The sequence below is a fragment of the Delphinapterus leucas genome, chromosome 7 (assembly GCF_059928025.1).
Source record: "Delphinapterus leucas isolate spDelLeu-1000000601 "Yukka" chromosome 7, BTC_Dleu_Yukka2, whole genome shotgun sequence".
NCBI classification, from domain to species: Eukaryota; Metazoa; Chordata; class Mammalia; order Artiodactyla; family Monodontidae; genus Delphinapterus; species Delphinapterus leucas.
Window position 1 is genome coordinate 81506615 of NC_143135.1, and position 15634 is coordinate 81522248.

The 15634-nt window shown below is 39.3% G+C and overlaps 1 protein-coding gene across 1 annotated transcript in view; it reads right to left on the minus strand.

The window, feature by feature from the left end:
• Positions 1 to 513: 513 nt before the first annotated feature.
• LOC111167556 (caspase-12-like) overlaps positions 514 to 15634 on the minus strand; it is a 35573-nt gene continuing 20452 nt past the window's right edge. Inside the window, 5 exon segments of the mRNA XM_089915478.1 lie at positions 514 to 766; positions 1365 to 1482; positions 1875 to 1984; positions 14633 to 14779; positions 15192 to 15411. Of these exon segments, the coding sequence (XP_089771604.1) occupies positions 1384 to 1482; positions 1875 to 1984; positions 14633 to 14779; positions 15192 to 15411 (576 nt within the window). The 3' untranslated portion in view covers positions 514 to 766; positions 1365 to 1383.

Sequence of the window (15634 nt, forward strand, 5' to 3'; positions counted from 1 at the left end):
CTTTTCCGGGGCTCCGAAGCTCCCCCCTCCGCCTCCCGCAGTCTCGGTCCGTGAAGGGACTTCCTAGTGTGTGGAAACTTTTCCTCCTTCACAGCTCCCTCCTACTGGTGCAGGTGCCATCCCTATTCTTTTGTCTCTGTTTTTTCTTTTTTTGTTTTGCCCTACCCAGGTACGTGGGGAGTTTCTTGCCTTTTGGGAGGTCTGAGGTCTTCTGCCAGCCTTCAGTAGGTGTTCTGTAGGAGCTGTTCCACATGTAGATGTATTTCTGGTGTATCTGTGGGGAGGAAAGTGATCTCCACGTCTTACTCTTCCGCCATCTTCAAGGTCCCCCGAAATTGACTATTTTTATCTATTAAATTAGTAACAGTATTAAAAAGAGGCATGTATCTTCATTTCTCCGCCGATCATTATCAGCATTATTTCTTGTATGCATATAACAAATCTTGGCAACAAAAAAATGTAGAAGTATTTAGACTTGCATCTAGAAATACCAAAAAGGTTAACAAGTATTATTTCTTCATTAAAATTTTTGTTTTTCTATACTTAAAATTTGTTTTGTAATGAGCATGACATATTTATGGTAAAATGAGAAAGCAAGAATAATTTTAAAAGAATTTATGAAGCATTAATACAGCAGTAGTATAGGAGTGATTTTACCCTGTTATTTTTGGAGGATGGGCAGTTGGGAAGTTTATATAAAAATATTCTTAATTAAGTTGACCTTTTAAAATAGTAGATTCATAGGAACCATAATGCCTTAATTTTCCTGGAAAAAATAAAGAGAAGAGAACATGAGTAATTGGGCTTCTAGAGATAAGATATAAATAGAACTCATCTCTCCTGTGAGATTTATCTTCACGAAAGGGCTATGGACCCGTCATCCCCAAATGGGAAGATCTACGCTAGAAGCTCATTGCCTCAGCATAGATCAAGCAATAACAGTTGACACTGTGGTCCAGGCAGCCCTCATCACAAACAGAGAAGGGATGTGACTCAGCAAAACTGACTTCTCAGAAGTCAGGAAGCTAAACACCTGCTCTACATAGCATGTCCTATTATTTGGTTTTGTGCATGCATAAAAACTAAATATTTTATATTCACTGAGTAGATCCTTGAGAGAAATGAGGACTGAAATGTTTTCTAGCAAGCTACCATTGGACTTATCATTTCATGTGCAGTCATTATACAATGGCCAAAGTCAAATAAAACTACAGTTTCACCAGCAGCCAGTAAGAAAAGGCAGATAAGACGAGCCTCAGTGACTACGGTGCTGCAGCACTCTGTCATTGTTCTCCATTCTGTACAGACTTTTTGTATAGACTCTGAGCAGGGAGCACCCAAATCCACTTCTTGGATACATTTACCTGGATGCTTTGCATGATTTTAATTCCCAGGGAAGAGGTAGAAATATTGTGTCATGGATAGTCTTTCAATCGTGGGCATCTGGGTCAGTACATTTGGGGTCTCAAATGTATGTTGAACCTAAAATAGTAAAGAAATCTTTTTTAAAAAATTTAAAAGGGAATTCTGACTTCTTCTCAGAAGTGAGTATATAGTATACAGTTTGTATTAAGGCTGTGGTCAGATAGTACAATATAAACAGAAGAACTTTTTAGCTTTTCCTTGGATATAGTACCTACACAAATGAAATAGTACTCTCAAAAGCACTCATTAAATAAGCAAGCCTATCAGAATCAGAAAAACTCACTCTGGTTCTACATAGTGTGCTTCCAAAAACTTCCTCTTTAAATAAACTTGGAGTACAGGAAGGAGCATCAAGATGACTTAAGAGCTTCAGGATTCACAGAAAAGCTTTGCAAACAGTTCTACAGAGTTTTCTGGGACATAAATTGAAAAGACATAGAGATTCCTACCTTTCGAAAAATCTCCTCCAACTGATAACACCAAGAATATTCGTTGAAGTAGTAGATAAGTTGGGAAATGAAGAGAGAGCCATTTGTGTCAAGTATCCAAGAAACATTGCCTGAAAATAAACGGTTTTAATATAATGGGGGGATTCAGCCACCATATAAATGTACAAGACTCTTAGAGCCATAGCTTTTGAACAAAGTTTGATTCTGGTGCTTCGTAGGAAGGAGGGAGGTCAAATCTGGATAATGCTGAGATGTCTCCATAACAGGCCCAGAGAAGCCATCATAGACCCTCAATTATAAATTCCTTTGACTTTCTTAGTAGGCAGGGCCAACATTACGGCCTCTAGGACTGCAAGTAGTAGAAAAGAACATAAATCCTTTGAGCATTTACTACATAATAGAATAAAAGAAGCCAGGTCTTGATAGTCGTTGACTCTGGGCCTCCTCTTCATCCATATGGTTTTAATACTATAATTTTTTGCACTCACTGTTTTATTGAGTGAACATCTATTTTTTTTAACATCTTTATTGGAGTATAATTGCTTTACAATGGTGTGTTAGTTTCTGCTTTATTACAAAGTGAATCAGTTATACATATACATATGTTCCCATACCTCTTCCCTGTTGCGTCTCCCTCCCTCCCACCCTCCCTATCCCACCCCTCTAGGTGGTCACAAACCACCAAGCTGATCTCCCTGTGCTATGAGGCTACTTCCCACTAGCTATCTATTTTACGTTTGGTAGTGTATATATGTCCATGCCACTCTCACTTTGTCCCAGCTTACCCTTCCCCCTCCACATATCCTGAAGTCCATGCTCTAGTAGGTCTGTGTCTTTATTCCCATCTTACTCCTAGGTTCTTCATGACCTTTTTTTTTTCTTAGATTCCATATATATGTGTTAGCATACAGTATTTGTTTTTCTCTTTCTGACTTAACTTCACTCTGTATGACAGACTCTAGATGAACATCTTTTGAATTATTACCTCTCTTTACCATTGCAATGTGATCAAATTTCTTTTATCAGAAAAAGCTAATATTCTCTGGTCACTTTATCTGAAACTACCTTCCTATTTCTCCTTCCTTTTTATAGTTAAATTTCTCCAATTTATCTATACTCAACATCTTCATTTCCTCCTAGCCTGCTCACTCCTGTCTGTCTTCTCCTTCCCACAACAACTTTACCAAATGACTTTCCCCAAGGTCATACATGACTTCTAATTCATTAAGTCTAATGGTCATTTATCAGGCCCCACATTTACCTGGTCTCCCATTCACATCAGAAAATATTGGTAACTCCAACAGATTCTTTCTTCATAACTCTGACAACACATCCTCCTAGTTTTTTTATTCCCTGACCATACTTTCTTAGTATAATTTGTTGACTAATATTTCTGTCTCAGATCGTGAACTCTAGAGTTCTTCAAACCTTAGCTTTAGGATCTATTCTCCTTCTATTCTCTGTTGCTAGATAAATTGATCCATTTTTAGAATATTAGATATCATTCTTAGGCAAGCATCTCCCAAAATTCAAATGCTCTCTCCTCTGGAATATACAGCTATGTAACTCTCCACTCTTCATTTCATCTTGAAATATGCCAAAGGCATCTCACATTTTCTGGCAGGATTTCCATTTTAATGAATAAACCATAGTTCTCCACTGCAAACTTGAGTCACCTCAATCATGTCTTCATGTTCATCAGACATACTTGCTAAACTACTAGGCCATATAAATTTTATATACTAATTATTTCCTGGATCCAAATATTTTTTTTTTTTTTTTTTTTTTTTTTTTTTTTTAAACATCTTTATTGGGGTATAATTGCTTTACAATTGTGTGTTAGTTTCTGCTTTATAATAAAGTGAATCAGTTATACATATACATATGTTCCCATATGTCTTCCCTCTTGCGTCTCCCTCCCTCCCACTCTCCCTATCCCACCCCTCCAGGCTGTCACAAAGCACCGAGCTAATATCCCTGTGCCTTGCGGCTGCTTCCCCCTAGCTATCTACCTTACTACGTTTGTTGGTGTGTATATGTCCATGACTCTCTCTCGCCCTGTCAAAGCTCACCCTTCCCCCTCCCCATATCCTCAAGTCCGTTCTCCAGTAGGTCTGCGTCTTTATTCCTGTCTTACCCCTAGGTTCTTCATGACATTTTTTTTCCCCTTAAATTCCATATATATGCGTTAGCATACGGTATTTGTCTTTTTCTTTCTGACTTACTTCACTCTGTATGACAGACTCTAGGTCTATCCATCTCATTACAAATAGCTCAATTTCATTTCTTTTTAAGGCTGAGTAATATTCCATTGTATATATGTGCCACATCTTCTTTATCCATTCATCCGATGATGGGCGCTTAGGTTGTTTCCATCTCCGGGCTATTGTAAATAGAGCTGCAATGAACATTTTGGTACATGACTCTTTTTGAATTATGGTTTTCTCAGGGTATATGCCCAGTAGTGGGATTGCTGGGTCATATGGTAATTCTATTTGTAGTTTTTTAAGGAACCTCCATACTGTTCTCCATAGTGGCTGAACCAATTCACATTCCCACCAGCAGTGCAAGAGTGTTCCCTTTTCTCCACACCCTCTCCAGCATTTATTGTTTCTAGATTTTTTGATGATGGCCATTCTGACTGGTGTGAGATGATATCTCATTGTAGTTTTGATTTGCATTTCTCTAATGATTAATGATGTTGAGCATTCTTTCATGTGTTTGTTGGCATTCTGTATATCTTCTTTGGAGAAATGTCTATTTAGGTCTTCTGCCCATTTTTGGATTGGGTTGTTTGTTTTTTTGTTATTGAGCTGCATGAGCTGCTTGTAAATTTTGGAGATTAATCCTTTGTCAGTTGCTTCATTTGCAAATATTTTCTCCCATTGTGAGGGTTGTCTTTTGGTCTTGATTATGGTTTCCTTTGCTGTGCAAAAGCTTTGAAGTTTCATTAGGTCCCATTTGTTTATTTTTGTTTTTATTTCCATTACTCTAGGAGGTGGGTCAGAAAGGATCTTGCTGTGATTTATGTCATAGAGTGTTCTGCCTATGTTTTCCTCTAAGAGTTTGATAGTTTCTGGCCTTACATTTAGGTCTTTAATCCATTTTGAGCTTATTTTTGTGTATGGTGTTAGGGAGTGATCTAATCTCATACTTTTACATGTACCTGTCCAGTTTTCCCAGCACCATTTATTGAAGAGGCTGTCCTTTCTCCACTGTACATTCCTGCCACCTTTATCAAAGATAAGGTGTCCATATGTGCGTGGGTTTATCGCTGGGCTTTCTATCCTGTTCCATTGATCTATATTTCTGTTTTTGTGCCAGTACCATACTGTCTTGATTACTGTAGCTTTGTAGTATAGTCTGAAGTCAGGGAGCCTGATTCCTCCAGCTCCTTTTCTCGTTCTCAAGATTGCTTTGGCTATTCGGGGTCTTTTGTGTTTCCATACAAATTGTGAAATTTTTTGTTCTAGTTCTGTGAAAAATGCCAGTGGTAGTTTGATAGGGATTGCATTGAATCTGTAGATTGCTTTGGGTAGTAGAGTCATTTTCACAATGTTGATTCTTCCCATCCAAGAACATGGTATATCTCTCCATCTATTTGTATCATCTTTAATTTCTTTTATCAGTGTCTTATAATTTTCTGCATACAGGTCTTTCGTCTCCTTAGGTAGGTTTATTCCTAGATATTTTATTCTTTTTGTTGCAATGGTAAATGGAAGTGTTTTCTTGATTTCACTTTCAGATTTTTCATCATTAGTATATAGGAATGCCAGAGATTTCTGTGCATTAACTTTGTATCCTGCTACTTTACCAAATTCATTGATTAGCTCTAGTAGTTTTCTGGTAGCATCTTTAGGATTCTCTATGTATAGTATCATGTCATCTGCAAACAGTGACAGCTTTACTTCTTCTTTTCCGATTTGGATTCCTTTTATTTCCTTTTCTTCTCTGATTGCTGTGGCTAAAACTTCCAAAACTATGTTGAATAAGAGTGGTGAGAGTGGGCAACCTTGTCTTGTTCCTGATCTTAGTGGAAATGCTTTCAGTTTTTCACCATTGAGGATGATGTTTGCTGTGGGCTTGTCATATATGGCCTTTATTATGTTGAGGAAAGTTCCCTCTATGCCTATTTTCTGCAGGGTTTTTAGCATAAATGGGTGTTGAATTTTGTCGAAAGCTTTCTCTGCATCTATTGAGATGATCATATGGTTTTTCTCCTTCAATTTGTTAATATGGTTTATCACATTGATAGATTTGCGTATATTGAAGAATCCTTGCATTCCTGGAATAAACCCCACTTGATCATGGTGTATGATCCTTTTAATGTGCTGTTGGATTCTGTTTGCTAGTATTTTGTTGAGGATTTTTGCATCTATGTTCATCAGTGATATTGGCCTGTAGTTTTCTTTCTTTGTGACATCCTTGTCTGGTTTTGGTATCAAGGTGATGGTGGCCTCGTAGAAGGAATTTGGGAGTGTTCCTCCCTCTGCTATATTTTGGAAGAGTTTGAGAAGGATAGGTGTTAGCTCTTCTCTAAACGTTTGATAGAATTCACCTGTGAAGCCATCTGGTCCTGGGCTTTTGTTTGTTGGAAGATTTTTAATGACAGTTTCAATTTCAGTGCTTGTGATTGGTCTGTTCATATTTTCTATTTCTTCCTGATTCAGTCTTGGCAGGTTGTGCATTTCTAAGAATTTGTCCATTTCTTCCAGATTGTCCATTTTATTGGCATAGAGTTGCTTGTAGTAATCTCTTATGATTTTTTTTATTTCTGCAGTGTCAGTTGTTACTTCTCCTTTTTCATTTCTAATTCTATTGATTTGAGCCTTCTCCCTTTTTTTCTTGATGAGTCTGGCTAGTGGTTTATCTATTTTGTTTATCTTCTCAAAGAACCAGCTTTTAGTTTTATTGATCTTTGCTATCGTTTCCTTCATTTCTTTTTCATTTATTTCTGATCTGATTTTTATGATTTCTTTCCTTCTGCTAGCTTTGGGGTTTTTTTGTTCTTCTTTCTCTAATTGCTTGAGGTGCAAGGTTAGGTTGTTTATTCGAGATGTTTCCTGCTTCTTAAGGTGGGCTTGTATTGCTATAAACTTCCCCCTTAGAACTGCTTTTGCTGCATCCCATAGGTTTTGGGTCGTTGTGTCTCCATTGTCATTTGTTTCTAGGTATTTTTTTATTTCCTCTTTGATTTCTTCAGTGATCACTTCATTATTAAGTAGTGTATTGTTTAGCTTCCATGTGTTTGTATTTTTTACAGATCTTTTCCTGTAATTGATATCTAGTCTCATGGCGTTGTGGTCAGAAAAGATACTTGATACAATTTCAATTTTCTTAAATTTACCAAGGCTTGATTTGTGACCCAAGATATGATCTATCCTGGAGAATGTTCCATGAGCACTTGAGAAAAATGTGTATTCTGTTGTTTTTGGATGGAGTGTCCTATAAATATCAATTAAGTCCATCTTGTTTAATGTATCATTTAAAGCTTGTGTTTCCTTATTTATTTTCATTTTGGATGATCTGTCCATGGGTGAAAGTGGGGTGTTAAAGTCCCCTACTATGAATGTGTTACTGTCAATCTCCCCTTTTATGGCTGTTAGTATTTGCCTTATGTATTGAGGTGCTCCTATGTTGGGTGCATAAATATTTACAATTGTTATATCTTCTTCTTGAATCGATCCCTTGATCATTATGTAGTGTCCTTCTTTGTCTCTTGTAATAGTCCTTATTTTAAAGTCTATTTTGTCTGATATGAGAATTGCTACTCCAGCTTTCTTTTGGTTTCCATTTGCATGGAATATCTTTTTCCATCCCCTTATTTTCAGTCTGTATGTGTCTCTAGGTCTGAAGTGGGTCTCTTGTAGACAGCATATATAAGGGTCTTGTTTTTGTATCCATTCAGCCAATCTGTGTTTTTTGGTGGGAGCATTTAGTCCATTTACATTTAAGGTAATTATCGATATGTATGTTCCTATTCCCATTTTCTATATTGTTTTGGGTTCGTTATTATAGGTCTTTTCCTTCTCTTGTGTTCTTTGTCTAGAGAAGTTCCTTTAGCATTTGCTGTAAAGCTGGTTTGGTGGTGCTAAACTCTCTCAGCTTTTGCTTGTCTGTAAAGGTTTTAATTTCTCCATCAAATCTGAATGAGATCCTTGCTGGGTAAAGTAGCCTTGGTTGCAGGTTTTTCTCCTTCATCACTTTCAGTATGTCCTGCCACTCCCTTCTGGCTTGTAGGGTTTCTGCTGAGAGATCAGCTGTTAACCTTATGGGGATTCCCTTGTGTGTTATTTGCTGTTTTTCCCTTGCTGCTTTTAATATGCTTTCTTTGTATTTAATTTTTGACAGTTTGATTAATATGTGTCTTGGCGTATTTCTCCTTGTATTTATCCTGTATGGGACTCTCTGTGCTTCCTGGACTTGATTAACTATTTCCTTTCCCATATTAGGGAAGTTTTCAACTATAATCTCTTCAAATATTTTCTCAGTCCCTTTCTTTTTCTCTTCTTCTTCTGGAACCCCTATAATTCGAATGTTGGTGCGTTTAATGTTGTCCCAGAGGTCTCTGAGACTGTCCTCAGTTCTTTTCATTCTTTTTTCTTTATTCTGCTCTGCAGTAGTTATTTCCACTATTTTATCTTCCAGGTCACTTATCCGTTCTTCTGCCTCAGTTATTCTGTTATTGATCCCATCTAGAGTACTTTTAATTTCATTTATTGCGTTGTTCATCATTGCTTGTTTCACCTTTATTTCTTCTAGGTCCTTGTTAACTGCTTCTTGCATTTTGTCCATTCTACTTCCAAGATTTCGGATCATCCTTACTATCATTATTCTGAATTCTTTTTCAGGTAGACTGCCTATTTCCTCTTCATTTGGTAGGTCTGGTGCATTTTTATCTTGCTCCTTCATCTGCTGTGTGTTTTTCTGTCTTCTCATTTTGCTTATCTTACTGTGTTTGGGGTCTCCTTTTTGCAGGCTGCACGTTCGTAGTTCCCGTTGTTTTTGATGTCTGTCTCCAGTGGCTAAGGTTGTTTCAGTGGGTTGTGTAGGCTTCCTGGTGGAGGGGACTAGTGCCTGTGTTGTGGTGGATGAGGCTGGATCTTGTCTCTCTAGTGGGCAGGTTCACGTCTGGTGGTGTGTTTTGGGGTGTCTGTGGCCTTATTATGATTTTAGGCAGCCTCTCTGCTAATGGGTGGGGTTGTGTTCCTGTTTTGCTAGTTGTTTGGCATAGGTTGTCTAGCACTGTGGCTTGCTGGTCGTTGAGTGAAGCTGGGTGCTGGTGTTAAGATGGAGGTCACTGGGAGATTTCCACCGTTTAATATTATGTGGAGCTGGGAGGTCTCTTGTTGACCAGTGTCCTGAAGTTGGCTCTCCTACCTCAGAGGCAGAGCCCTGACTCCTGGCTGGAGCACCAAGAGCCTTTCATCCACACGGCTCAGAATAAAAGGGAGAAAAAGTAGAGAGAATTAGTAGATGTATGAGGAAAGAAAGAAGGAAAGGAGGAAAGGAAGGAAGGAAGAAAGAAGCAAAGAAGGAAAGAAAGGAGGGAGGGAGGGAGGAAGGAAGGAAGGAAGGAAGGAGGGAAAGAAGGAAAAAAGACAGAAAGAAAGAAGATACAGTAAAAATAAAATAAAGTATAATATATTTATTGAATTAAAAAATATTTAGAAAAAAAAAAAAAAAAGAGGGACGGATAGAACCTTAGGACAAATGTTGGAAGCAAAGCTATACAGAGAAAATCTTATACAGAAGCATACACATACACCTTCACAAAAAGATGTAAAGGGGGAAAAATCATAAATCTTGCTCTCAGAGACCACCTCCTCAATTTGGGGTGATTCGTTGTCTAAAGGAGGGAAGGACGGAAAGAAAGAAAGAAAGAAAGAAGGAACGACGGTAAAGTATAATAAAGTTATTACAATTAAAATTATTGAGAAAAAAAATTCTTTTTTTTAAAAACCATGGACGGATAGAGCCCTAGGACAAATGGTGGAAGCAAGAGTATACAGACAAGATCTCACACATAAGCATACACGTACACATTCACAAAAAGAGGAAAAGGGAAAAAAATCATAGATCTCGCTCCTAAATTCCACCTCTTCAATTTGGGATCATTCCTTGTCTATTCAGGTATTCCACAGATGCAGGGTATATCAAGTTGATTGTGGAGCTTTAATCCGCTGCTTCTGAGGCTGCTGGGGGAGATTTCCCTTTCTCTTCTTTGTTCTCACAGCTCACAGGAGCTCAGCTTTGGATTTGGCCCTGCCTCTGCGTGTAGGTCGCTGGAGGGCGTCTGTTATTTGCTCAGACAGGAAAGGGTTAAAGGGGCCGCTAATTCGGGGGCTCAGGCTCACTCAGGCCGGGGGTGAGGGGGGGGAAGGAGGGGCACTGCGTGCGGGGCGGGCCTGCGGCGTCAGAGGCGGCGTGACGTTGCACCAGCCTGAGGCCCGCCGTGCGTTCTCCCGGGGAAGTTGTCCCTGGTTCCCGGGAACCTGGCAGTGGCGGGCTGCACAGGCTCCGCGGAAGAGGGGTGTGGAGAGTGACCTGCGCCCGCACACAGGCCCCTTGGTGGCGGCAGCAGCAGCCCTAGCGTCTCCCGCCCGTCTCTGGGGTCCGCGCTTTTAGCCGCGGCTCGCGCCCGTCTCTGGGGTTCGCGCTTTTAGCCGCGGCTCGCGCCCGTTTCTGGGGTTCGCGCTTTTAGCCGCGGCTCGCGCCCGTCTCTGGAGTTCCTTTAAGCAGCGCTCTTAAACCCCTCTCCTCGCGCACCAGGAAACAAAGAGGGAAGAAAAAGTCTCTTGCCTCTTCGGCAGGTGCAGGCTTTTCCCCGAACTCCCTCCCGGCTAGTCGTGGTGCACTAACCCCTTCAGGCTATGTTCAAGCCGCCAACCCCAGTCCTCTCCCTGCGCTCCGTCCAAAACCGAAACCCGAGCTTCAGCTCGCAGCCCCGCCCGCCCGGGCGGGTGAGCATACAAGCCTCTCGGGCTGCTGAGTGCCGGTCGGCACCGATCCTCTGTGCGGGAATCTCCCCGCTTTGCCCTCCGCACCCGTCGCTGTGCACTACTCCTCGGTCCCGAAGCCCCCCCCCTCCGCCTCCCGCAGTCTCCGCCCGCGGAGGGGCTTCCTAGTGTGTGGAAACTTTTCCTCCTTCACAGCTCCCTCCCACTGGCGCAGGTGCCGTCCTTATTCTTTTGTCTCTGTTTTTTCTTTTTTTCTTTTGCCCTACCCAGGTACGTGGGGAGTTTCTTGCCTTTTGGGAGGTCTGAGGTCTTCTGCCAGCCTTCAGTAGGTGTTCTGTAGGAGTTGTTCCACGTGTAGATGTATTTCTGGTGTATCCGTGGGGAGGAAGGCGATCTCCGCGTCTTACTCTTCCGCCATCTTCAAGGTCCCCCCCTGGATCCAAATATTTACCTCATCCCAAGAATATCATTATCACCTATGGCTTATAATACTGCAATAGCATTTTAACCTATCTCGCTACATCTAATTTTGTTGTACTGTAATTCATTCTCCACAGAATCCTCACAGTTATCATCTTAAAAGAGACACACAGATGGCCAAAAGGGACATGAAAAGATGCTCAACATCACAAATTATTAGAGAAATGCAAATCAAATCTATAGTGAGGTATCACTTCACACCAATCAGAATGGCCAACATCAAAAAGTCTACAAATAATAAATGCTGGAGAGGGTGTGGAGAAAAAGGAACCCTCCTAAATTATTGGTAGGAATGTAAATTGGTGTAGCCACTATGGAAAACAGTATGGAGTTTCCTTAAGAAACTAAGCATAGAGCTACCATATGATCCTGCAATCCCACTCCTGAGCATATATCTGGAGAAAACCGTAATTCAAAAAGATACGTGCACTCCAATGTTCATAGAAGCACTATTTACAATAGCCAAGACATGGAAGAAACTTAGGTGTCTATTGACAGATGAATGGATAAAGAAAATGTGAGATTTTATATATATATATATATATATATATATATATATATATATATCTCACAATGGAATTCTATTCAGCCATTAAAAAGAATGAAATAATGCCATTTGCAGCAACATGGATGGACCTAGAGATTATCATACTATGTGATGTAAGCCAGACAAAGACAAATATATGATATCACTTATATGTGGACTCTAAAAAAATGATAAAAATGAACTTATTCATAAAATAGAAATAGAAGCAGAGACATAGAAAACAAACTTATGGCTTCCAAAGGGGAAAGGGGGGATGGATAAATTAGGAGTTTGGGGTTAAAATATACACACTATGATATATAAAATAGGTAACCAACAAGGACCTACTGTATAACATAGGAAACTATACTCGATATCTTGTAAAAACCTATAATGAAAGACAATGTAAAAAAAGAATCACTTTTCTGTACACCTGAAACTAACATAACATTGTAAATCAACTATATTTCAATAAATTTTTTAAAAAGAAAAAAAGCAAGAAAATCTTATCATTTCATTGCTTAAAGGTCACCTAAGCAATGAAATAGTATAAAGTAAAATTAGTAGTATAAAGTAAAATTAGTATTAAAATATATTAATACAAAAGACCAAATCCTTCCTTAACATATGAGGCCTCAAATTATGTGGCTCTTGTGTACTTCTCCAAATTCCTTCTGGTTACTGTCCCCTGGCTCTGTGTTTTAGCCACACTGGTTCTCTGGTTCTCTTTTCTAAGCTCCTTTCTTTCTTTCTCACGCCTTCCTCGTACACTGTTTTTTTTTTCTGTCTGGAATATTCCTCTCTTACCCTTGTCAGCCTAAAAATGTTAAGAGGCAATAATCAAGCAAAAACATTTATTTGGGATCAAAGAATTGTTATTCAGGGCACACAGATTTGGGTAGCAATCCAAATAGTGTCCCACTAAGGGTCAAAATCAGAGGTTTTTAAAGACAAAAAAGGGAATGTTTACATAATTTGCTTACAAAGAATTTTGATTGGTGTTGCAAGGCAGAAAGCTAGACTTGACTGAACATGATTGGTTGCCAAGGCTATCACTCAGCAAAAGTCCATTGCTGGAGCAAGTAGCAGGTATTCTTGCAGAGTTATTGGAATATTTGGCATATTTGTAGTTTGGTCCAGCTCAAAAGTTCATGTTTCAGGGCTTCCTTGGAAGGCTGGTGGCGCAGTGGTTGAGAGTCCGCCTGCCGATGCAGGGGACACGGGTTCGTGCCCCGGTTCGGGAAGATCCCACATGCCGTGGGGCAGCTGGGCCTGTGAGCCATGGCCGCTGAGCCTGCGCGTCCGGAGCGTGTGCTCCACAACGGGAGAGGCCACAACAGCGAGAGGCCCACATACCGCAAAAAAAAAAAAAAAAGTTCATGTTTCAGCTGGTGAGGATGTGCATAAAACTCACTTCGTTAATGGCCTCTCGGCTCCATTTTAAAACCATGCGACATAAATCAGTCTGTTTGATTTTGTCTTTCATGCCCTTGATATGGGTAACTCCTTCATCTTTCAAATGTGAGCACAAATTTTTTCTTTAAAACACATCACATTTGACAATCATTATTTATTTCTGTTAAACATAACAGATATTTTCCCCCAATTAATTTCTGTCTCCCTGGCCTGACCATACACTCTGTAATCTGTAATGTTTAGTGACCATGCCTGCTTTAACTGTGTATCACATTCCCTGCACCTAGTACATTATCTGCACATAGTTATGTATATAAAAATATTAATGCAAGAATTTCACATATTAGACTTTATTTCCTCAATTAAATTAATCTCTTAGAGTATGTATCAGACTGCATATACTTTTTGAACTTCCTTCAATAGCTAAAAGCACAGAACTCTTCTTTCAAATAAAATATAATTAAAACTCCAGAACTCTAGAACTATTCCAGTTGTGTAATGGGTGTTTCCTGTATGGTCTCTTTCCTATTTCCCCAGGTAGACTCAGAGGGTCCTCTAATCCCTTCCTAGTCACAAGCAGCCATGAACCAACAACACTGCATCACCATGGAGCTTTTAAAAAATGAAGAATCTCAGGCCCTGCCCCAGACATACTGAATCAGAAATCTATGTTTTAATGAGGTTCTCAATGATTCCCATGCACATTAAAATTTGAAATTACTACACTAAAGCACTTAGAACTTGTATAAACTAGGTTTTTAAAACTGCCCTTGTTATCTAAATCATTGATAAAACAATATCACCAATGACTGTTAAATAGATTTCCTACAGGTATGACCATGAGCAATCAAGAATATCTTTTATTTCTACCTTCTACTCTGACTTTCCTGCCAAAGAAGGATTTTCAGTCACTGATTGCACTCTCATGAAGTCAGGCATTTGAATGTTAAGTAATAACCTAAGACTAGATTCAAATAACAGGCCGATAGGTGTTGAGCAAGCATGTGTTGAGCAAGCTTTACAATTTCACTGGTTGGCTCATTTAGTTGTTAGTAGATCATCAGGTGGACCAAATCTGAGAAGATGATACATTTCTGTGCCATTGCTACATCTAAAAAAACTCTTGATTTATGTATAGACTGTCTTAAATCTGGGTCTTCACTGAAGTCCTGTTTATTTTGAAAATTTCCTCCAGTATCAATAGATACACGTTTCCAGTCATGAAAATCTCAATACTTAAATATCTTCCCCACCTAAATATCTCATTAGTTAGGGAAGAAATGTTCTTATATTAGTGATAAGATATGATCATAACCAAGCCTGTGATCAAGAAACTAACAGGAGATATAGAAATTGTTCTCTCTGAAGTCACTTACATGGAGTCAAAGATTTGAAAGCAATGAAGTCTTTCTCCACATGGCTGTTTGTAATGGCATCATTCCAGATGGAACACTGCAAGAACTGGTCATACCTATATGCAGAGGCTTCTCTCATGTCAGTCACCCAAAAAACCCCAGCACCTTCTGAGACATCCATGTCTTATAAAAGATGTTATATTAACACACACACATACACACAGAAAGTCTTTTACAATTATTCCTTTCAATATGGCATTTATTAAAAATGCAAATGTCTTGCTACTAGAAAAACTGCCTCACTGACTGGGAACCACATAAAGCCCACTTAAGTTTAGAATGACCATGTTGAAAACCTAGTCCCCAATAATCAGGATATTCCTCATTATTCTAGGCTACTTATCATTTCTTAAAAAAAAGAAAACTAGTACAGGCTTATTACAATTTCTTTCTGGACTGGACCTAAGAGTTGTACTGAAATATTGTTTCTCTCCCCATCCCTGGGAAAATGAAGGTTAGACACTAAACTAATAGAAAGAAGTACATGGCCACTCCCTGGGTTTCCTGAACTCAGACTCACTGCCTCAGCAGGCCTGCATAATGATGACCTTGGGTTTATCTTTTAGACTCTGGCAGTTACAGCTGTTGAAAATTTGGAAGATGGTATCATCACGAAGAATATCTGGGTCTGTCCCACAGATTCCATCCAGGGTGCCATGTGACATAAATACAAGGAATATGCTGTCTGAGGATTGGTGATCTTGGCAGGCAGCAAACTGTCTTAGTGCTGTTTCCATTTCCTGAAAAACACTCCAGAATTACTATTGAGGAATTCTCCTTATATAGTTTATACTCAAATATTAGGTGGAATTCACAAAAAGGAGCAAGCACTAAAGAATCAGGTGATTTGGACTGAATGGAATTGTAAGAGAAATTATATTCTGACATAAAACCAGGAAATTAGATGTGTAAAATATTAAAGTTAGTAGAGATTTTACATAACATCTAGCCCAATGGTTTTCA